The sequence below is a fragment of the Phocoena sinus genome, chromosome X (genome assembly GCF_008692025.1).
Source record: "Phocoena sinus isolate mPhoSin1 chromosome X, mPhoSin1.pri, whole genome shotgun sequence".
NCBI lineage: Eukaryota > Metazoa > Chordata > Mammalia > Artiodactyla > Phocoenidae > Phocoena > Phocoena sinus.
The window spans coordinates 107,179,582-107,204,088 of NC_045784.1; the positions used below are offsets into that span (position 1 = coordinate 107,179,582).

General features: G+C 38.1%; 1 protein-coding gene across 1 annotated transcript; it reads right to left on the reverse strand.

Moving 5' to 3' along the window:
* Positions 1–22,876: 22,876 nt before the first annotated feature.
* On the reverse strand, positions 22,877–24,256 carry LOC116747921 (DDB1- and CUL4-associated factor 12-like protein 2). The gene has a single exon (XM_032620584.1). The coding sequence runs from the start codon at positions 24,254–24,256 to the stop codon at positions 22,877–22,879; it is 1,380 nt and encodes a 459-aa protein (XP_032476475.1).
* Positions 24,257–24,507: the final 251 nt, after the last annotated feature.

Here is a 24,507-nt window from a genome sequence, read left to right on the forward strand (position 1 = left end):
AAATAATAACACTGTATTGTGGAACTTATAAAATATGTAGCAGTGAAATTTTAAGTAACAGTAACACAAAAGAGTAAATGGAAATAGACTATTGTAAATTCCTAACGTTCTTAAATTAGATGTGAAATGCTATATTATTTTAAGACAGATTGTGATAAGTTAGAGATGCACATAACGATCCCAAAACAGACACTTAACATGAAACAATGTGGAATAGCTATTAAGTAAAGAATGGAGATAAAATGGAATATTAAAAATGTAATAATTGCCCTCAATAAATGCAGGAAATGATGGAAATTTATGAACAAATAAGATACAGACCAATAAAAAAACATAGGAAAATGGTAGATTTAAAGCCAACAGTATAAAAAATTGCATTAAGCGTAAAATTTCTAAGCGCTTGAATTAAAAGGCAGAGGTTATAAAACTGGCTTAAAAAAAGCAAGATCTAACTTTATGCTGTGCAGAGAAAACTCACTTTAAATGTAAATATTGATGATTGGTTAGAAGTAAAATGATAGAATGAGACATACCATGCAAACTTTAATCATAACACAGCTAGATTGTGTAATGTCAGACAGTAAACCTCAGGACAATAAATATCATCGGAGGCTAAGAGGGGCATTTTATGAGTATAGCAGTTCAATTCATTAAAAAGATGTAACAGTCCTAAATGTGTATGTACTTAAAAACAGATCTTCATAATACATAAAATGGAAAAAACTGACAGAAAGGAAAGTAAAATAAACAAATCCCACTTACAGTTGGATAATTTAGCACTTGAAAAAACAGAAATCAGTAAGTATGTAGAAACATAGAAAACACTAGTGAAGAACTTGACCTAGTTGACATTTGTAGAACTCTCCAACTAAAACCAGCAGAACACACATTCTTTTCAGGTGTACCTGGACATTCTCCAAGGTAGCCCATGTTCAGAGCTACCTGGCAGGTCACAATAAAGTTAAACAGATTGAAACCACACTGTGTATCCCCATTCCCTCTGAACTTGAATAAAACTAAATTGGAGGGCTTCCCTGGTGGCACAGTGGTTGAGAGTCCGCCTGCCGATTCAGGGGACACGGGTTCATGCCCCGGTCCAGGAAGATCCCACATGCCACGGAGCGGCTGGGCCCGTGAGCCATGGCCGCTGAGCCTGCGCATCCAGAGCCTGTGCTCCGCAACGGGAGAGGCCACAACAGTGAGAGGCCCACATACCGCAAAAATAAATAAGTAAATAAACAAAATAAAAACTAAATTAGAAACCAATAACTAAAAGTTATCTGAAACGTACCCAAACATTTGGCAAGTAACCAGCACCGTCGGATCAAATAAGAAATCGTAAGGGAAATTAGAAAATATCTTGAAGTGAATTATAATGAAAAAACATATCAAAAGTGAAATACAGCTACTTTAGCTTTCAGAGGATGTTATATAGCATCATTAAATACTCATATTAAAAAATAACTAAATCTAAGATAAATGATTTAGGATGCCACCTTATAAAAGTATAAAATAAACAAGCAAAATAAACCTAAAATAGAAGGACAGGGCTTCCCTGGTGGCGCAGTGGTTGAGAGTCCGCCTGCCGATGCAGGGGACACGGGTTCATGCCCCGGTCCGGGAAGATCCCACATGCCGCAGAGCAGCTGGGCCCGTGAGCCGTGGCCGCTGAGCCTGTGCGTCCGGAGCCTGTGCTCCGCAACGGGAGAGGCCACAGCAGTGAGAAGCCCACGTACCGCAAAAATAAATAAATAATAAAGAAAAATAGAAGGGCAGAATAAAAATAAGAGACCCATGACAGAGAAAATGAATAAACATTAGAGGTAACCAAAAGCTGTTTCTTATAAAAATAATCAAAGGTAAGTAAAACTGAAAAGACTCTATTTAAATGAATTAAGAAATAAAGAGAGGAAACACAAATTAGCAATATCAAGAATGGAAAAGAGAAACTCACCAGCGATGTAACATTTTAAAAGAATAAGGGAATATTATGAATAAATATAATACTTATGCCAGTAAATTTGATAACTTTGATGAAATGGAAGAATTTCTTAAAAGATGCAAACTACTAAAACTGATACAAGTAAACATAGGAAATACAAATACAGCTATTTGTATTTGTAATGAAATATGTTCTCATAAAGAAAACTGTAGGCCCAGACAGTGGTTTCAATGGTGAATTCTATCAAATACCAAGGAAGAAATAATATCAATCCTTTACAAACTCTTTTGGAAATATAAGAGGGGGGAATGCATTCCAGCTATTTTCATGAGACCAGAATTCACCTTACCAAAATTTTTGAAAATATAAACACCTTAAATAAAAGAAAAATTAAGGAAGGCCTAAATACGTGAAGTGTATCGTGTTCATGATTTGGAGGACTCAATATAGTTATGATGCTAATTATCCCCAAATTTAACTTTAGATTCAATTCAATTATGAATGTATTGACAATCTGCATATAGAATTCATATGGAAATGCAAATGATCCTGCATAGCCAAAACAATTTTGGGAAAGAACAAATTGGAGGATAGAACTACCAAATATCAAGACTTGCTATAAATCTACAGTAATCAAGACGGTGTGTTATTGGCATAGAATAGATGTATAGATCTGTAGTGGAATAACTGAGGACAGGGAAAGGAGACGTGACCCATAAGCCAGAACCCCTCTGCAAGGCAAGGGGCTGGCACCCCTTGGCAAACTGAGGGCTAGCCAATAGGCCAGACGCCCTCTGCAAAGCAAGGGGCTGGCACCCCTCGGCAAACCGAGGGCGGGCGAATAAGCCAGGACTGCAGGCAGTCCTGGATACTTTGGGCACTGATCCATGAAATGACCTCAGTATAATCAGAATACAAGGAAACGTCCTTGTGCTACTTTAGTATAATCAAAATGATGGGAACACAAGGAGAGGTCCTTGTGCTGCTTATGAGCTCAAGGCCGAAGCACAGCACGTCTTCAAGAAAGCCCATTGTTGCTTGTATAATAAATAAAAGCACATGTTGCTGCTTTGGCATTTCTGGAATGTTAAGAAAACAGGACTTAAAATGTAAACATAGATAATGCTTTAATAAAAGCTACCACAGCAGGACAGACGGCGGCGCTGTTTTGCCTGAGCGAGCGGCAGCCCTCTACTGCTGTGCTTCGGCACAATTCATCCCGTGTGATGAGCTTACTTTCGGAAACCCTGTCATAAGATAAACTGCAACATAGATCCATGAAACAGAATAGAGAGTTCAGAAATAGAACCACACATATTTGGATAATTGGTTTTACTTACAAGGTGCCAAGGCAATTTGAAAGGGAAGTGTGGTAGGCAGGATTTTTTGGTCCTCATGACTTTTGCCCCTTCTTGTTATACCTATGTATGTTATGTTTCATGGTAAAGGGACTTTGCAGGTGAAATTAAAGTTACGGACCGTAAATAGGGAGATTGTCCTGGATAATCCACATGGGCCTAATGTAAACACATGGGTTCTTAAAAGTGAAGGCAGAAGTGTCAATCAGATAGATGAGACAGAAAAAGAGGCAGGAGATATTCAAAGTATAAGAGATACTTGACCAACCATTGCTAGCACTGAATATAGAAAGAGGACACAGGAATGGGGGTGGCCTCTAGAAGTTGGTAACAACCCTCAGCTGACAATCAGCAAGGGAACAGGGGCCTCATACCTACAATCACAAGGAACCGGGCCCTGCCAATAACCTGAATGAACAGGGAAATGGATTCTCCCTTAGAGCCTCCGGAAGGGAACACAGGCCTGAGAATCCCTTGATTTTGGCCCCGTGAGACCCATGTCATGCTTCTGAACTACAGACTGTAAGATAATAAATTTGTGTAGTTTCAAGCTCGTAAGTTTGTAGAAATTTATCACAGCAATAGAAAACTAACACAGGAAACAATAGTATTTTCAACAAGTGGTGCTGGAACAACTGGTATCCTTATATAGAAATTGTAGAAACCTCAAATTGTACCTCATGCCATAAATAAAAATTAACATAAAATTAATCAGAAACCTAAAGATAAAACTATAATATTTATGGAAAAATAGCATAGTTTCCAAAGCTAGAAGTAGCCAATGATTTCTTATGTAGGACACAAAAGGCAGGAATTACTAAGAAACAAACACAAAAAAATCAAAACGATAAATTGAGCTTTGTTGAAATAAAAAAAAATTCTGCTCTTTGAAAGACACTATTAGTAAAATAAAAAGGCAAAATATGTACTGGGAGAAATATTTGTAGAACATGTGTCTAACCAAGGATTTACATATAGACCATATAAAGAACACCTGCAAACCAATAATGAAAAGGTAAATAACCCAATAAAAATGTACATGACACAAAGATGTACAAGTGTTTAATAAGCACACAAATAGACACTCAACCTTACTAGTCACAAAGGAAATAAGGAGTTAGAATTTAAGTGCACAGGGGCATAAGGAGCTGTTTAGGGCATTGGGGATGTTTCTTGACGGTAGTAGTGGTTACATGGTTTTGTATATGTGTCAAAATTCCTCAAATTATAGATTCAAAGTGAGTACATTTATGTATAAATTATGACTCCATGAAATTGATTTAAAATGATTTACATGATAAAACAAACAATAACAATGACAGATCCTTAAATGATACTCAGAAGTTTAGCAGATTCTATGTGTCTAATTTTGCCTTTCAAGTCACTGCTCAATTTCACCCAAACCCACATTTCCATACTTCTCTCCTGCCACTGGTCTGCATACACCAAAAGTGATTTCCAAGTGTCCAGGAAAACATGACTATTTATTGTTCTGATGTTTTCTATCTTCTTTCCCTTTTTTTCAGACTCTATTTTTTCAACTTCTCTATGACACCTTTCCTAAAATCCTCCCTTTGTATGTACTTCTCTTGATCTGCCCAGAACTTTTCTTTTTGTATTTTCGTTATGTAAATCTTACTAGAACTAAGACATATATTTCGCTATCCATCACTGTACCTTGTCTGTTTTATTGCATATAATAGTCCCTATATAAATAATGAATGCATGAACAAATGACTGAGTGAATATAGGAATATAAAAAGGTATGAGAGACGAAGAAAATTAGGGACAAAAGTGTTCACTGGGTCAACAGAATTTTCAGTTAACTATAATTTTTCTCTCCTAGTTTTTGTTACGATTTGCAAGATGTAACTAAAAAATTCAGTCAAGTAGACACTAACATATCAAGTACAAATTGATAATTGTCGCAATCCAAAAGAACAGCTTTCAGATAATGAGCAAATCTGGAAAATATAGTGGCACGCTGACAACTATCTGCCTTGCAAAATTAAGTGGTCTTTTAAATATCCAAAATTCTGTATCTGTTTCATGCTGAAATGGGGAGCATTGCATGATGCTATCATATATTGTTACATTTTGGTCATTCTCCACTTTTCAGAGTTAAATACTATTACAATATTTCTTCTTCTCTCACCCCGCATCCTCCTTTACAGATCCATTATGTTTGGAAGGTCTTTGACATTTTCAATAAGTCTTTTTGCAAAGCTGAATGTGGAAACTATTTTATTGTTGCCATTGATAAAGTATCTTCCCTATTTCATTAAACATTAAGTGAAGACCCATGGGGTCTAAAGAAAATGTATTTCCATTTTTTCTCTTTGCTCTTGAGAATGATTTATGAAATACAGATACATTCATAAACTGAGATACCATACCCTAGGGAAAATAGCTGGAATTTATTCCATTGTTAGTGGTTCACATTGTAGTCTCTACCCAATTTACATGGTGAATTTAAGTCATATTTAACCACATCATGTCATCCCAGATGATGAGAAATAGGAAAAGCAAACTTCTATTTGTTATCCAGATCGAAAACTTTAGAGTAATTTAGAATCATGTGTCTATTTTACATGGTTGAATCTAAAATGATATCACCACAATGGAGTTCAGTTCATTAAAGGGTATTTATTCAGAGGAACAGCCTTCTTCCTGCTGTATTTTCATATGACTTGAGCTATTTATTCAGCTTATGTTTTCACAAAATGACACAGAAAATAACGGCATCACAGAATTGAGGTTGGTTTTTAATCTGTATTTATTGTACCAATCAGAAAAACCATAGCTTGGATTCTTTTTTAAACTTTTAAAATGGATGTGTATTAAGTTATGGTCATCCTGCCCTTGAATTTTCCATTGACTACAACATCGTGATGCCCTAAATATTATAGGAGGGTAGGCATACTTTTTCACATCAACCAGAAGTAATTCAGCAATAATCTAAAACAGCTAGTGCAATTCTCACTGTGATTACTGAAACTTTAGAGAAAACCTTTAACAAAAGCCGGGACCATCTAACAAATTGGGACAATTATCAGCATGAACAGCCAAGGGGGAAACTGCATTTGAATAAAATAGGCCTTTGATTTTCCAACCACCTTCTTTTATTCTATGCCCTTGTTCAAGGTCACTATCCAGATTAAAATCCTTCTTTGGTTTGTCATTGCCTATAAGTAGGGTTTGCTTGCGGCAACTCCAGTTTATACCTGTAGTCCTGTCATTATCATTAATAGTTCCACCTTTCCATCTCAAAAGGGTTCCAGCTTAGATGATATCAACCTATCCATAGGATAGTCACTAACCCAATTTATGAACTTCTTTATAGTCTGGTCCCCGGCTGTACTTCCCACTCTATCTTTTCTACTTGTACTTTACCCTCCAGAAACAAGAAACTATTTACCCTGAAAATCCTGTGCATTGCTATATTTTATATTCTTGAACAAATAGTTCTTTCTGCCTGAACTGTACTTCCTCTGCTTTTTTCACATAATGATTTTGTATCCATTCTTAGAGGCACAAACATCAAGTCCTCTGTGACAACTTACCTAATTACCCTAGGCTAAGAATCAGAAAGCAGTTTCAACTTGTTTTGTTACAAATGGTTGTTAAAGCACATTTCAGTTTAGCGAGAAATTGCCTGGAGCCATTAGCAAAGGAGTTCTGCCACAGGCAAGGTAGAATGTGGCAGGTGAGCCTGCTACTTACTATTCCTTCCCTAAACAGTGTTTGATGCCCCCTGCTCTGTGGTTTGGGGTACTGAATTTATTTATATATTTTATATCACTGTGCTAAGCAGAATTCTCACCTGGACTCCAAGATTTCCACTCTCTGGTGTATATGCTCTGTATAATCCTCTTCCCTTGAGTGTGGACAGGGCCTGTGAATATGATGGGATGTTACTCCCATTATTAGGGCACTAACTAGTTAAACTTGAGTTCTTCAAAAGGAATATTATCCTGCACGGCCTGACCTAATCAGGAGAGCCTTTAAAAGGGACTGAGCCCTTCCTGAAGTCAGGGAGATTTGAAGTGTAAACCTGAATGATTTTTAGAAAGAAGCGTGAGCTCCAGATCAAAACATAGTTCAGCCAACACCTTGATTTCAGTCTGGTGAATCCCTGATCAGAGGACCCAGCTAACCTGTGCCTGGACTCCTGACTTACAGAACCGTGAAGTAAGAAATAGATGTGTGATTAAGTTGTTAGGTTTGTGGTGATTTGTGGTGTAGCAATAGAAAACAAATATAATCACTTAACACATTGATTAATATTTACTTTTATTTAGCATTATGTAGTTTAAAAAAATAATTGCTTAGTAATAATTGCAGTGAGTTTCTTGAGGACAGGGACTATGTTTTATTTTCTTTATTATACTCAATGCCTATCAAAGTCTGTGTACTAAATGAATATTTGTCAAACAAATGAATGACAGTGTCCAATTTCCTCTTGTCACTTAGGGCCCCAAGATAGAGCTAACCACATATGTCCAGTTAGTCCAGGAAACGCCCCACGTCCTAGATCTCTCCCTCCTACATTCTCCCGTATCCAAATTTACCTCCTGGCAGGGTCTGGTTATTAGAAACCTATTCTCTGCTTTTCATATCAATAGCGGCTACTACTGTTCTCTCTCTAGAACCCAACTCAATTGGGTAGCAATTTCATATCAGTAGCTGGTCTGGTTATTAGAAACTTATTCTCTGCTTTTCATATCAGTAGCTGCTACTACTGTTCTCTCTCTAGAACCCAACTCAATTGGGTTCTAGAGAGAGAATTAAAATTAAGCACAAATGCCCTAAGGCATTCCTTGTATGTAATGAAGTAACTCTACTTGTGCATCTAGAATGGTTCTAGTTCCATTCTATCTTTGGGGAAATTTAGAAAAGAATCACTCAAATAGTTTTTTTTTTAATGTTCTGTGTTTTAGATGAGGAACCCATTCACTCTAAACATGAATGGCTTTATGTGTTATCCCCCCCAGTACCATTTTTTTAAAATCAAGAATTCCTGTTTCCACTGGAATGAACATATTGAAGTCATGTCAAGCACCATGCAAAGTCACCCATAAACTGTTTTGTAATAGCATTCAAATTCTTCAAATAATCGTACATAGTCCATTTCTAGGACCAGCAGAAAGTTCCAGACCCTTACATCCAAAATTAAATAATAATAAATTCAACGGCCCTTTCCACTTTGTGAATGCTGATATTTGTACATATTTTTGCACAACTTTAATTACTTCTTTAAGATATAGAAGTAGACATGGTGTGATGTACATTGCAGAATTGTCCTCGAAAAAGGTGGCAAAAATTTAACTTAGCACCACACTGGGCCTAAGGTTTCTCCAGTGAGAAAAAGAGAGCCCAAGGTGAACATTCAGCTTTTCCAGCATTGCAGGACACTTCTGGGGAGAACCACTTGGTTTTCATCTCACGGGGATCTTGGGGTAATCTGTGGAGCTGGACCATGTGGGATCAAATAGAAACAGGGATTACAGCAACCGTGCTCAGATCTTGGCAGACCATGTTCTGGCAGGTGGTGGCCCCCACGTTGAGAATGCAGCCAGTGGCTTGGCCCATTTGCAGAGCTTAACTGGTGGCTTTGTCTGGCCAGGGAGCTCAGTAGGTGGTTCTGCCTAGTATGGGTCTCCAGCTAACATATCATATTGGCAATGGGGCCCATTCTATATACAGTCCTCTTCAGTCAGGGAAGCAAGTTCACTGCCCCACCTAACTGCTTAGCATAGCCTCTGGTTCACCCCAACAGGAAGCCTAGCCGTAGATGTCTGGCAGTCGTGGAGCACATTCTGTGGCCCACCTGGACAGGGAAATGAGTTAGCAGCCCTTCCCGTGGAGCATAGTCTCCAGTCCTGCTCTACCAAGAAGCTTAGCCAGAGTACCAGGGCAGCTGCAGAGCTCTTCCTCCAGCCCTGCCTCACGACAGAGGACAGCCTATGGACTAGCACAGTTTCTGAGCAGAGCCTTTGGCCTTGCCCAGACAGGGATACCAGCCCTGGTATCTCACTTTTTTTTTCCTTTTTAAAATAAATTTATTTATTTATTTTTATTTTATTTTTGGCTGCGTTGGGTCTTCGTTGCTGCACGTGGGCTTTCCCTAGCTGCAGCGAGCAGGGGCCACTCTTCGCTGCAGTGCGCAGACCTTTCACCGCAGTGGCCCCTCTCTGTTTCAGAGCATGGGCCCCAGGCATGCGGGCCTCAGCAGTTGTGGCTCGCGGGCTCTAGAGCTTAGGCTCAGTAGTTGTGGTGCACGGGCTTAGTTGCTCTGCAGCACGTGGGATATTCCCGGACCAGGGCTCGAACCCATGTCCGCATTGGCAGGCAGACTCTTAACCACTGCACCACCAGGGAAACCCCTCAATTTTTTGAGAAATTGTAAGTAGTATTGTATTTTAAATTTCGGTGTCTACATGTTGATTGCTAGCATGTGGAAATGCAATTAATTTTTGCATGTTTTCATATAGCCTATGATCTTGCTGAAATCGTGTGTTCTATGATTTCTTTTTGTAGATTCTCTGGGATTTTCTATATAGACAATCAGATGTCATCTCCTAATAAGGACAATTTTACTTCTTCCTTTATGATTCATATTTAATTAATTAATTTATTTACCTTGCAATGTTTAGGATTTTCATCACTATGGTAAGTGAGAATTGTGAGCGAGGACATCCTTGCATTGTCCATGAACTTAGGAGAAAGCTTTTTCACCATTACGTATAATGTTAGATGTGGTCTCTTTGTAGATAGTCCTAATTAAGATGAAGAAGTTTCCTTCTATTCCTAATTTTCTGTAATTATTTATCATGAACGAGTATTGAATTTGGTCAAGTGCTTTTTCTGCATTGATTGATATGCTCATGTGATTTTTTTCTTTAGGCTTTTAATATGATGAATTATACTAATTGATTTTCAAATATTTAACCAGCCTTGCATACCTGGAAAAACCTTACTTATATGGTCATGGTGAATAATTCTTTGTATATATTGCTGAATTCTGTTTGCCAATATTAGTTAAGGATGTCTGCATGTATATTCAGGAGGGATAATGGTCTGTAGTTTTCTTGTATTCTCTTTGTCTGGTTTCGGTATCAGGGTATTACTAACTTCAGAAAATGAATTGGAAATTGGTGTTAATTCTTCTTTAAACATTTGATAGATTTCTAGATTTTGGGGGGGAGTTATTAAATTACCAATTAAAGTTCATTAATAATTACACTTCTATTAAAATTGTATATTTCATATTAAGTAACTTGAGGTAGTTTTTGTTTTTCAAGGAATACATCCTTTTCACCTAATTTATCAAATTTATCTGTGAAGAGATTTTTGTAGTTTTCTCTTATTATTCTTTGATGTCTTTAGGGTCTGTATTGATATCCTTTGTTTTATTCCCAATGTTGATTATATGTATCTTTGCTCTTTGTCAGTCTTGCTAGACGTTTGTCAATTTTATTGAACTTTTCAAAGAATCAAATCTTTAGTTTCACTGATTTTCTCTATTGTTTTCCTGTTTTCAATTCCATTGATTTTTAAAATCTTTATTATATTCTTTCTTCTATTTTCTTTGGACCTATTTTGCTCTTCTTTTCCTAGGTTTTTCAGATGGGAGCTTAGATTATTGATTTGAGACTTTTCTTTTTTTTCTAATATACATGTTCAGTGCTATAAATTTCCATCTCAGTACTGCTTTAGCTGCTTCCTACAAATTTTGGTATTTTTTACTTTCATTTTCATTCATTTCAATGTACAGTTGACCCTTGAACAATACAGATTGGAACTGTGTGGTTCCCCTCATGCATAGATTTTTTTCAGTTGTAAATACAGCAGTAATATAGGATCTGCAGTTTGTTGAATCTGCAGATGTGGAACCGAGATATGGAGGAACCATGTATACAGAGGGCCGACTATAAGTTACATGTGGATTTTCGACTACTCGGAGAGTCAGTGTCCCTAACCCCCATGTTGTTCAGGGGTCAACTGTATATTTTATTACCCTATGAGACTTCCTCTTTGACACATGCATTATTTAAATGTGTGTTGTTTAGTTTCCAAGTGCTTGGATTTCCCTAATATCATTACGTTATTTAATTTAGCTTGATTTCATTGTGTTTAAAGAATACACTCTGTATGATTTCAAATGTTTATATTTGTTGAATTCTCTTTTTTGTCTGAGGATATGGTCTATCTTGTACATATTGTATGGGAACATGTAAAGAATATGTATTCTGCTGTTGTTGGGTAGAGTATGCCATAAATGTCAATTAGATGCTATTAGATGATGGTATTGTTTTCTTCTATGCCCTTGCTATATTCTACTTAGATGTTTTGTCAGTTGTCAGGAGAAGGGTGTTAAAGTATTGTGGATTTGTCTACTTCTTCTTTCAATTCTATGAGCTTTGTCTCCTATAATTTGCATTTCTGTTCTTTGATATATACACATTTAGAGTTTCTACGTGTCCTTGGGGTATTGACTCTTTTATATAATATCCTTCTCTGTCTTTGGCAATTTTCTTTGCTCTGAAGTTGAATTTATCAGATATTAATATAGCCACTCCTGCTTTCCTTTGATTAAATTTTGCATTATATATTATGTGTGTGTGTGTATATATATATATATTTACATTCAACCTGACTATATTACTATATTTGAAGAAAATTTCTTGTAGACAGAATACAGCTGGGTCAGGCTTTATAAATCCATTGTAATAATCTCTGAGTTTTAATTGGCATATTTAGATCATATACATTTAATACAATTATTGATATGTTAGGGCTTAAGTCTGCCATTGTATTCTTTTGCTTATGTCTTTGTTCTCTCCACTTTTGGTTGACTCTTTTACTTTTCCTACCTTGCTGTGGGTTATTTGAACATTTTTTACAATTCAATTTTGATTCGTTTTGTAGTATTTTTGAGTATCAAAGGCTCAATAAGACATGGTCCCTGCCCTTGAGGGAATCATAACAAACAGCAGTAGCTCTCAACTCTGTATGAACATCAGGGTAACTTGTTGATATATATATATACATGATAGATGATAGGTAGATAGACATTATAGAGACATTATATATTATATCTCTAGCTCGCTCTATCTATCTATCTATCTATCTTCCTGTATCCTGAATAGGGATTCTAATTTTGTGGGACTGAGTTACGACCCAGGGTCTGATGTTTAAAACCTCCACAATTCAATTCTTTTTGTTGTTTATAACAACTTTATTGAGATATAATTCACACATCATAAAATTCACAACTTTAAAAGTGTGTAATTCTTTGGTTTACAGTATATTTACAGAGTTTTGCAACAATCAGAACTATCTACTTTCTACCTCTATGGATTTGCTTATTCTGGACCTTTCATATAAACAGAATAATAAAATAGGCGGTCTTTTGTGAGTGGCTTCTTTCACTTGGCATTTTTTCAGGGGTCATCCATGTTGTAGCATGTGTTATACTTTATTCCCATCTATTGTTGAATAATATACCATTGTATAGATATATCATAAGTTGTTTATCCATTTTTCAGTTGATCACTATTTGGGTTATTTTTACCTAATGGCTATTATTAGTAATGTTGCTATAAGCATTCTTGTACAAATTCTGTGTGGATCCAAAGTTTGATTCTGATATCCCACTAAAACTGTGAACCAATAATCTAGAGCATCACTGTCTATTATAATCTTCTGCAATAGTGGAAGTAGTGTGTATTGGCAACATCCAAAGCGGTAGCTGCTGGCCAGATGTTATTATTAACCACTTGTCGGAACTGTGGTGAAATTTTATTTCATTTTAATTAATTTTAATTTTACTAGCCACATGTCACTAGTGGCTACCATACTGGACAGCATAGAAGGAGACCTGGATTTAGGAAGGTAAATACTGACAATAAAATATGGATTGGTAAAGAATGAGGATGTAGGACAATATAGGAAATTATTTAAAAATTCCATTTTGAGGAGACGAGGGTCAGAACTAGGCCAGTAGTAGCAGGAAATAACCTGAGGAGAAAAATCCAAGAGACATCTTAGACTAGACATGAATAGGTTGATGATTTAGGGGAATGGAGAGGGAGGAGTCTAGTCTTAAGCCCTGCTATATGTCTAGGCCTCACCTTGATATGTATACATCTGTTTAGGCTTGTTTGTTAATGTTTAGCAATACAGAGGCATTCCCTCTAAACTCTGCCATTATTCAATTGACTAAAATCTGGAACTCACTGGTAGAAAAAGTGTATTCACTACAGATGTGAACATGTTAACAGTTACCATTACAATTTTAAGGATTGCCATTCTTATTTTTTTATTTAATTAGAAGTTTCAATATTTATTTTTACATAGAAAAATACACTTAGCATGCAATGCTTGTGCTATTATTATACTGAATAAATAAGCAAGGAAAAATCTGTGACTCTTAACTTCAGAGATGAATTTGTAATCTACAGAGGTTTTCCTATAACTATTGTCTAAAGATGGGTATTCTTCTATTTTATATTTACAAAGCATATGAGGAACTTGGGTAGCAGTTATGTAGGAGCTACTGTAAAATAGTACTGAATTCACAGTGCATGTTTATTCTTTCAGGTTCTATCACTGTTATTTAATTGTTAATGGAAAGAGAATTAGGGAACAGTGCATGCTTGTTTTGACAGTGGCAGCTGTAATGATTCGTAAAAATGTAGTCAATAAGCCACATTTTATGAAAAAACAATGAAATACGTAATTATCCCTTTCCTCATCTCAACCATGTTTTTCTCAGCTTGTCTTTCAGCTGTAGAATATACTTATAGTACAGTGATAAACAACGTACAGTGATGTAGATGTAAGACATACATTCCCTTTATATTTATTGAATGACTAAGATAAAAGCTTTTTCAGTGGGTTTTCAGAAGAGTGATATATCTCATTTTATTAAGTCAAACGTTTAATCCTTGTTCTGCTTCTTACTTAGCTGTATGACATGAGTAAACACATTCACTCTGGTTTAACTTTAATCCTCTATAAAATCATCTGGTTGCTAGTAAACAAGGATATTCAAATTACAACAATAACATGTCATATTTTATCCACCAGACTGGAAAAAATGAAAATATTTAAAAATATCAAGTGTTGGTGAGGATATGAGACAAAAGGAAATTTTATACACCATTTACAAGAATAAAACTTGACACAGCCAGTGTTAGTTTTCTATTGCTGCCCAACAAATTACCACAAACTGAGCAGCTTAAAACAATCTCCATTTATTACCCCACACTTCTGTAGGTTAGAAGTCCAGACACAACAGAACTGGGTTATCTGCTTAGAATCTTACAAGGATGAAATCGAGATCTTGGTCTACCTTGTTCTTGTCCAGAGAGAGACTCTGGGGAAGAATCTACTTCTAAGCTTGTTCATGTTGTTGTCAGAATTCAGTATTTTGTTTATGTTTTTGTCTTTTTTTTTTTGTGGTTGAAGGACTGAAATTCCCATTTTCTTGCTGACTGTTGGCTGGGGGTCACTATCAACTCCTATAAGCCACCCACAGATCCTATTAATGTCACTTCTCCATCTTCAAAGCCAGCAACAGAGAATATCTCTTGTGTCAAAAACCTCTCGTGGTTCAATTTTTTTCTCTCCAGGAAGAGCCCAGTCCCTTTTAAGAGTTCACCTGATTAAGTCCACCCCAGATAATCTCCCTATTTTAAAATCCACTGATTTGAGATTTTAATTATATCTGCAAAATCCCCTAACAGCATGATTATTTCTTGTATTGCTGGGAGAAGGTGTATGTGTACCTGAGGCCAGCCATCCTTGGGGTCATCAGAATTACTCTTACCCCAGGAAGCTTAGAGTTCTGTTTTGGCAGCATGAAGCAAATTGAAAATGCACACACTCTGTAAAATGACAAGTCCTCTTCATTTAAGAAAAATCTAGAGTAGTTATCTCATGTGTGCATCATAATATTTTTTTAAATGTGTGTATTGCAACATAGTTTGAAACACAGAAAATTTGGTAAGAACCCAATTGTCCATTGATATAATACACCAATTGTGGTATATTCATATAATAGATGATCCAATGGTGAAAATAAACTAAATAGATACATACACATATCATTAGAAGATTGTAATTACATAATGTTGAGTAAAAAAAGAACAAATTGCTAAATAAATTCAGTATATAATTTATGTAAATTTTGTAATGCACTCAAAATTAATAAAAGTCATTCTGTATATTATAGATGGAAACATTTATATGTATGGACTGACTCTGGATATAACTCAGCATCTTACCACCTCTTATGACCTTGGGCAAATTATTTAATTATTCCTTTGTAAAGTGATCATCCGTAAAATGTGGATTACTATGAGGGTTAAGTAAGTAAATCTTTGGAAAGTGTTAACTGTCTAGCACATGCTAAGTACTTAAGAATTTGTTAAGTAAATATAAATAGATAACAGTATAAAACTTGAACTGGACAGATACTTGCTGAACTGTTATAGTGAGTGTTTACCTCTGGGGAGGTGAGAAGGTAATTTATAGCGTTCAAGGAGGGCTTCTACTTCATCCATGGTTTTACTTTCAGTTAATTCTAGAAGGTAGAAACATGAGTTTTTGTTACATTATGTGTACATTTTGTCATTTTAAAAATTATAAGTCAGGAAATACATTTAAAATGGCCATTATAGAAGTATCTTGATCCTTAAAAATCAGAGTGTTTTACTATATGATCTTTAATGTATAGACCTACACCTACCTATTCTTGACCATATATTCTGTAGGTGCATACTCATAATAACAGATGAATAAATTGTCATATTTATTTACCATTTTCTTTTTCTTTATAAGAAGTAACCTTAGGAAAAGCTTAATTGGTAGTATAGATTCTGAAAGGTAGTCACTTCCGTCATCTGATTTCCCATAAGCGCTGCATAATGAACAGTATACACTTTGTACCTTGATATTTGACATTTACAATGTCAGAACTAATTGCTATTATCTGAGCAGCAACTCAAAATATTGAGGTAAAGTGAAGACTTGGTTATTACTTAGATTTGAAGTTTTGAGATTTTTTAAAATGTTTATATATTCTCAAAGAATGGTGGTGCCAAGTTATCATTCATTACTCAAAGCTCATACCAGCAAATTGGAAAAAATACAACAATAACAGATGCCGGGGGTGACTGCAGTGCTCTGCCATTAGTTTGACTTGTGTTTTTCATTTTGAGACTGGGTGAATCACCCAGAGAGAGTTATAACGTAAAACAAAGAAGATTCAAGATTTTAATAAGACATTACCTTGAGCTCCTCACGTTGAAGATAGTTTATCTCTGTCTGGAGCAAATGTTTATATACGTGAACACTCACACAAAGAGAGCCCAATAAACAGGCATAGTAATGAAATCCCTTTGCAAGTGAAGATGAAATAATGGCTACTACTTATGTATATAGATGTGACACAAGGATCATTATTCTATTGAGATCTTGAAGGTCAAATATCTGTCTCTATCTAATGCTCCTTCTCAGCAGAAGGTTCTGATCCTACTGTGATGTCTCTGGTTCTTTGCTTATGGGAAGTTGCCTTTTAAAAAGGGAATTATTTAATGCATGATTTTAGTCTTTTATCTTCTTCTATAGAGACTATTTACTTGGTTTTCCAGAACAATATTGTATTCTCAGGTTGCCAAATTGAAAACAGCTAGATGGGCTGGCTGAGGAAGATTATTACTGTTAACAGTTGGTGGTTTGGTCCACATTAGTCTAAATCACTGGTTTGAATGATTCTCAATGAATCGACTCATTTATAGTTATATCAATCAGCTATTATGTTGTGTGTCAATATCATGAGTAATTACTGGGTAAAACCTAGTGAAAAGCAAGACAAATGAGCAAATTTATGTATTATATCTCAGTTTTGCTTTATATTCCCAATGTTAAATATTTGTGATATTTAATCCTTTGTAAGTGAAAGTGTCTAGATTTCAGAAGACCTCTGATTAACCATAGGGAAGTATGTGCAGCAAATATGTTCCCACGTGTTAACAGTGCTCAAGTCCTAATATTGAGGGAAAAAAAGACTTTATGAATTATGTTTCTCCCCCATCTGTGACTATAGACTCAATACACCTTTTAAAAGTTCTTAGTGATTATTTTTCTCCTAGCCTCCTATAAATAATAAAACCTCATCAGAAATTAAATGAATTATAGTGTAGGACTGGCCTTATTATCAGTTAAGGTTATCAGAGATGGGAATGGATTTAAGTGTTACAGCAATTACTGAGAATATACCTTGGTCTATTCCAAAGCTAAAATTCACCTCTCCCCTATAATTATAGTTGGGAATGTGGAGCTAGAGAAGATTAATGGACATTTAGGTGTCAAGACTCAAACTAAAATTGTGGCATATAATAAGCAGGATGTTTTGGGGGAAAAAATGAGTATCAAAAAAAACTGAAAGTCTCTAGTGTTAGAGTTTCTTCAAATTAGCCTCTGGCTATGAATTTTATATATATATGTATATATAATTCATATATATATTATATTGTAATTATTATTATAACATATTATAATTTTAACCAGGAAAGGCTAAAGTACAACACAAATTCTTGAAATTGGTAGGTGCTGGGTCATGTCTTCTCTTTGCTCCGCATCTGGATCGGGAACATTTAATCACTATTCTGCAGACACTGTGAGGTAGTGCCTATGTAACTCTCACCCTACTTGTCTGAAATCAACTGGTTTGAGGAGATGAGAAGAGGTAAATAGAAAACCAGTCTGTCAGGTATTAATGGGACCAAGGGTCCCATGGTCAATTTTGAAACACACTGAAATCTTTATCCTTCTTGGAGAGCATGCAGTTGATTACTATTGCAATTGTTCTGGCAAAAGGCCTCCGTGGACTTCCACATTACATGAAAACGAATTTGTCTCACCTTTAGCGTCTTGCTGCATTGAGCACCATTGATCATTTCCTCCTCCTCCCCTCTCCAACCAGGCCTTTTAAAATGTGTCTTCATTGTTTTTTTCCCCTTATGTTTACTAAAGAAATACATGTCAGTACAGACTGTTCAAATATTACATAAATATATAAAATAAGAAAAAAGTCCCCTATTATACCATCTCTTAGAGACATACAGTTAACGCATTTGTATATATTCTTATATATACTGTATGCTTATTCCTCTCATCTTCCTCCTCCTAGTTGAAACAAAAATGGGATTATAGTATGCCTCTGGTTTGCAGTTTTCTTATTTCATCTAACATTATCAAGGCTACTTCTCCATGTCAGTAAATAATCAACTCCAGAATTGTCTAGTATTCCATCATTTGGAGAAGGGTCCAGCTAGCCAAGCCCATACATGGACAGTTCTCCAACTGTGCTTGCCGTTTCAAAAATCACTCCTGCTATTGATGCTCTTTTGGATTTCTTTTTTTTTTTTTTACAGTCATATCATCTGCAAATAATTATAACTTCTTTCTTTTCCAATATTTTCCTATCTTTTAAAACTGCCATATCTGGAATTTTTATAATAATATTAAATACTGGTGATGATTTTTAGAATCCTTGTTTTGTTCCTTACTTTCATAGGAATTCCTCTGTGAGGAATTTTATTGTTCTATTTAACTCTATTCAATGTTGTACCATTAAAGAAGACTATGGTTCAGGTTTGAGACACAACACACGTACACACTCACCATGTGAAGATTATATTTCTTCATACTTTACTAAGGACTTTATCAGAATTGTAGTAGGGTTTTATTAAATTATTTATTAGAATTTATTAACATGAGCATGTGTCTTATTTGACCTGTTAATATGATACATTGAAATAATAGATTTCTCAATAGTGAACACGCTTTGCATTCAAGGAACGAGCTCCACTTTGCCAGGGTATGGTTTCCTTTTAATACACTGATGGATTATATTCAGTGTTTTTAAAAGATACATTTCATTTATTTATCTATATATGTAAAACTGGTCTCTTCTCATTTTGCACAATTTTAGTCAGGTTTTTTATTAATACTATGCTGGCCTCATATAGGAAAGAGTAAACTTTTCTCTTTGGGCCCTGAAGTGGCTCAAAATGAAATATTCCTTGACAATGTGAAATAATTTATTTGTGAGACCATCAGGCTGAGCATGCCTATTATATGTTTATATGTTTATGTGTGTGATTTTCTTGGAGGGAAGGGAAGATTAAACAAGATAGCATTCACAGTTTTCTGTTCTTGTTTCTCATTTCTTCTGGAAAAAGTTTAGTTATTTGTATCTTCTGATAATTTCTTCACTCAGATTTTACAGTTACCTGCCTTATAAATAAATCTGTGCCTGTGGTTATTTTTTCTTTTTCACCTCTAATTCTCTTTATTTGTGCTTTTGTGATCGTGATGCTGAGGAAAAGAGCATCCTCTCCTGGACACCCCATTTGTCCTTTGGTAGAATGGGAAAAGTGGCAGAGACCTGCACCTGTGGGATTGAGGCAGGAACTCAAACACAGGCTAGTAGCAGCTGGTGATGAGGTGATACTCCACCTCTGTGAGGCTGCCAGGGCTTTGGCATGACTGCCAGGCATACTGGTGCCAGCAGTAAAACTGGCCTTTTGTGACTGAGGTGGAGACTCAAAAGTTATTGTAATTATAAAATAATTAGAAATATTTGTTGTCTCATGCTGATGAGGTCATGGCATTTGAGTAAAATAAGCCTCTTCTATTTTACATTCCCCCCCCCCTTTTATAGGCTCTTCTATTCTGCTTGCCCCTAAAAGGGAGCGTTTCCCAGCATTTCATATCATTCACCTTCCCAGCAGTGAGAAATCTCATTCTGGAATATATAACCAGTTCTTCACTGGGTGTGTTCTCCTGATGCCAAATAGGCACCGCAAATTCAACATGTCCGCAATTGAGTTAATCACCCTCCACGTGTGTCATCCGTGGCTATATTTTCTATATTCATTTGTTGCCACTATTCATTTGCATTCAATCTCAGAGCCTTAGAGTCCACCTAAATTCTTTGGCTTTCTTCACCCTTCATGTGAAATACCAAATACTGCTTGTTCACTTAATTTTTCCCTCATTTTTCTAATACCTTCCTCCCTCTCCACACTTACCTCAAATATCCTAGCGCAGGCTCTCATCATCTCCTTCTTGGATTTTCTTCAGTGACATGTGATGCATTGAATACAAGAGAAACCAGGGTGCAATAAACCAGGAAACGCTACTAGCTCCAGCTAAGCATTTAAGAAATGTAGTCTTTTATAATCCATCTGCAGATATGTGAACCTGAACTGTCGGTGTTCTCTGCCTTTGGTTTGACAGTATTTTTATTGCTTGCCCTCATTTCCTCATATTCTTGATCTTTGTTTCAGAACCTACTTGGTACTCTGACCACAAATCTAGTTAACTCAGCCACAGTGGCTTAGAAACAAAGGATCAAGATCAAGTGGATATCTGATTGGCAAAGAGCACAGAATTTGATGACACACTGTTGGCAAGAGTGTGGTAAAGCAGGCTTGCATACATTACTTATGGGAGGTTAAGTTGATAGGACCTCTTTGGAGGGTAATTTGGCAATGGCTATTAAATATAAAATTGACCCAGCAATTTCATTTCTAGGAATTTATCCCTGCAGATACACTTACACATGTGCATAAAGATGTATGCACCTGAGTAATCATTGCAGAACAGTTCATAGTAACAGAAAATAAGAACCAATATAAATGCTCATCAAAAGTGTAATGAAGAAATAAAATATGTTCCAGCCATATTTTAGGGAATAATATACAATTAAAATGAATTAGGTAGATATGTATGAGAAAGACTCTAAGGTTTTGTGATAAAAAAGGCACAGGTATGTAAAACATGTGCTACCATTTGTGTAAAAGTTGCATACACACATACATATGTGTTTATATATGTATAGACTATCTGTAAATGGATAGACACACAAGATGTACTGCCTTTGAGCTATGGGCAGATCAGGGAACTTGGGGTATGACACTCACTTTTCACTATACACCTTTTATAAAGTATGATTCTTTTTTCATATGCAAGTATTACTTAAGTTAAAATAAAACAAAACAAAAATAGAGACCAAGTGGGAAGTCTTGATAGATGTAGTTTAAAATATATGAAATATCTGCATATGTAAAATGGCATACATCTATGCCTTTTCCTCACATGGGAAGTAACATATACATATACACAAATATACAGTATATGTGAGTAGGTGGTTATAAGCACAATATGTATGTTTGTGTAGATGAAAAACAGTGTGTTAAATCATCTTAAAAGCACGACAAGACCCCTAACTGTCCTAACCTGTAGCAAGTATATTTAGATAAGGTATTGAAGATGTCATTGAATGTTTTAACCCATAATAGAATAAGTTTGCTGTTCAAAAACAAATGTACAGAGTACTGTATGCATAGGTGATATTTCAGCTTCAGTTTCTCTCCTGGAAGATTTTGACTTTGATAAATATATTCCTAGAAGGACAATTAAGAAAAAGTAAAGTGTATGTTTAAGCATTCAAAAACTTTAGCCTAGCACTTAATTACTAAAATGCTGAATATGTTTTATTTTTTTTTCCTGCAATACATCATATACTCAATCCAGATAGAAGACTTATCCAGGTATACAATAAAAAATTGTCAACACCTGCATTGAGCACAACAATCAGCCTTTCTCTGTAAATGGCTGCCTGGATAGTGTTACCTGAAATGTAAAGAAATGTTTACCCCAAAAAGTACCTCCCTGATTGTCAAGCCACATATAGGCCAGTTTTGATTAGCTCTTAAAATCTGTAGCATAAATGCTACCCAAGGAAGCAGGCCATAATATAGCAGATTTAAAGAAGAAGGCTGAGGGCCTGGGGGTACCGATGCTAAATTTCTACTAAATAATCAAAACTGTGATTAATAGGATGAACATCATTGTAAGATTTCTTAACAAAGAGAACATATTTTAAAGTATTTTATACACCAACAATATACAAACACTGAGTTTCCAACCTCCAAATGAAACATACCCCAAATGGTGGCAATCTAGAACTTGAAATGCATTTCTAATTGGAGCAGGGCTATAAACCTGCTCTGTTACATGATGGGTTGTTCCTCAGACCAGCCCAAAAGACACTTTTTAGCACACATTTTCCAGAAATACATCTGAAATGTGTAAAAGACCTGAACATACTGTTGAAATATTGATAAAACTAAAGTACTAAATTGTTGTTGGAACCATGACTACATCAGCCAAGAGAAACAGCATATGTGAATCACTCAGAGAGAACACAGTTAAGGATTAGTCAAAATTCTTTGTAAGAGAGGCAAAAAAAAAAATGGTGATATTGGAGGAGGTGCAGAAAAATCTGAAAGCCAAGTTTTGATTGCCCAAGAGACCACTTTTGCCTTGTTTCTTTCTCTCTCTTTGCCTAATACACTGAGCAGAGGTAAGTTGGGCCCTTTCCACCTGGAAGATAAAAGCCACACAGAGTAAAAGCACAAACACAGAGTGAAGGAGGAAAGCAAGAGGGGACTGGAAGGTTTATCTGGGCACTTTGAGGACACGGAGGCCATCCTTAGCTCCAGAGGCCGGCATAGTTCCCGTGGAGGCCAGAAGGGAGAGGCCCCCCAGCGACGAAGAGCTTCATCTCGGGCCAGTTGTAGCAGTGCGTGTAGAGCGCGTTGGGGAACTCGCCAATGCCACCGAAGTAGTTTACCCACAGGTCATCGTGGTTGAGCCAGCCTCTGCCACAGGTGAGCTTGAGCTTCCTCCCTGCGGGCCCCGGAGAAAAGTGCGGGCTGGCCGAGGCCCTCTCCTCCAGGAACTTCTGCGCGCGGATGTCATAGAAGAGCAGGGAGCCGTGGCCCGTGCCCACGGTGACGATGTGCTGGTAGAAGCTCAGGGAGCGCACACCCGTGCCGCCCTCTCGGGAGCACAGGGGCCGGATGTTCTGCTGGCGCTGCCGCGGATCCAGGAAGGAGACGTGGGACTGGGAGCCCACCGCGTACAGGGACAACTCGTCGCAGTAGGTCAGGCACACGTTCTCTCGGCAGTAGGGCAGCCTGATGGACAGCAGCCTGGACAGGTTGCTCCGGGCTTTCCACAGGTGGAAGTAGCCGTCCAGGGACACGGCTCCCAGCTCCTGGTTCTTGCCGCTGAAGGCCAGGGCCCGCACCTTGCGGTTACTGGGGTTGGTGCTGGCCCTGGGGATGGTCTCCACGTCCCTGGGACGGATGTGGGCGTACACGGGGAGGCCCGCGTCGTTGTGCCAGGCGATGCTGCCGTGGAACATGTCGGGGTCCATCTTCCAGAGCGCCACGGTGCCGTCGCGGGAGCCGCTCACGGCCACCGTGTCGCTCAGCCAGGCGATGGCGAAGATCCAGTCCTTGTGGCCGTGGCGGTCGCCCAGGCACACGGGGTCTAGCGTGGGCAGCTGGTAGACGGCCAGGCTGTTGGGGTTCTCGCCCCCGGTGGCCAGAAGCGTCTTGGAGGGATTCAGCTGGATGGCGTGGATGCCGCAGCTCGGCTGGGCGCGGGCCGACCCGGGCCCGCGGTCCCGCATCAGGGGGATGCGCGTGATCTGGCCCGACTGCACGTCCACCACGAAGAGCGTGTTGCACTTGGTGCCGCACACCACCTGCCTGGCGTTCAGCCACTGCGACGCGAACACCTTGTTGAGGGTGCCCAGCGCCAGCTCGCGCTCCCTCAGCAGCTCGGGCAGCTTCTGCACCGCGTAGCCGCGCAGCTTGCCCTCGAAGCCCTGGAGCCCGGCGCGGCCCCGCGCCCCCACCTCGCGGCCCTTCAGGTAGTGCAGCAGCGAGCGCAGCGCCGCCGGCCGCCTGGGCTTCTTGGGAGGCTGCGGCCCGTCCCCATCCGCAGCCGCCGCCGAGCCCAGCGACGACGCCGCGAGCGCCGGCGCTTTCCGCTTCCTGCTACCTGTTTGCCTCGGGGCCATGGTGGGCGGCGGGCGAGTGGCGGCGGCGGGGACAGCTGAGTCGGCCGGGGGCCGGGGCGTCCGCGGGGCGCGGAGCCAACAGAGTCCGGGGCGCGGCGGCGACGGAGGCGAGGGCAGCCGGGCCGGACGAGGAGAGGTGGCCAGGGGGAGCGGAGCGCAGGCGGCGCGCGGCGGCTAGGGTGGCGGCGGCGCGAATCGAAGCGAGGGCGAGAAGCGCGGCCGGCGGCGCGGCGGGAGCGAAGTCTGTGTGG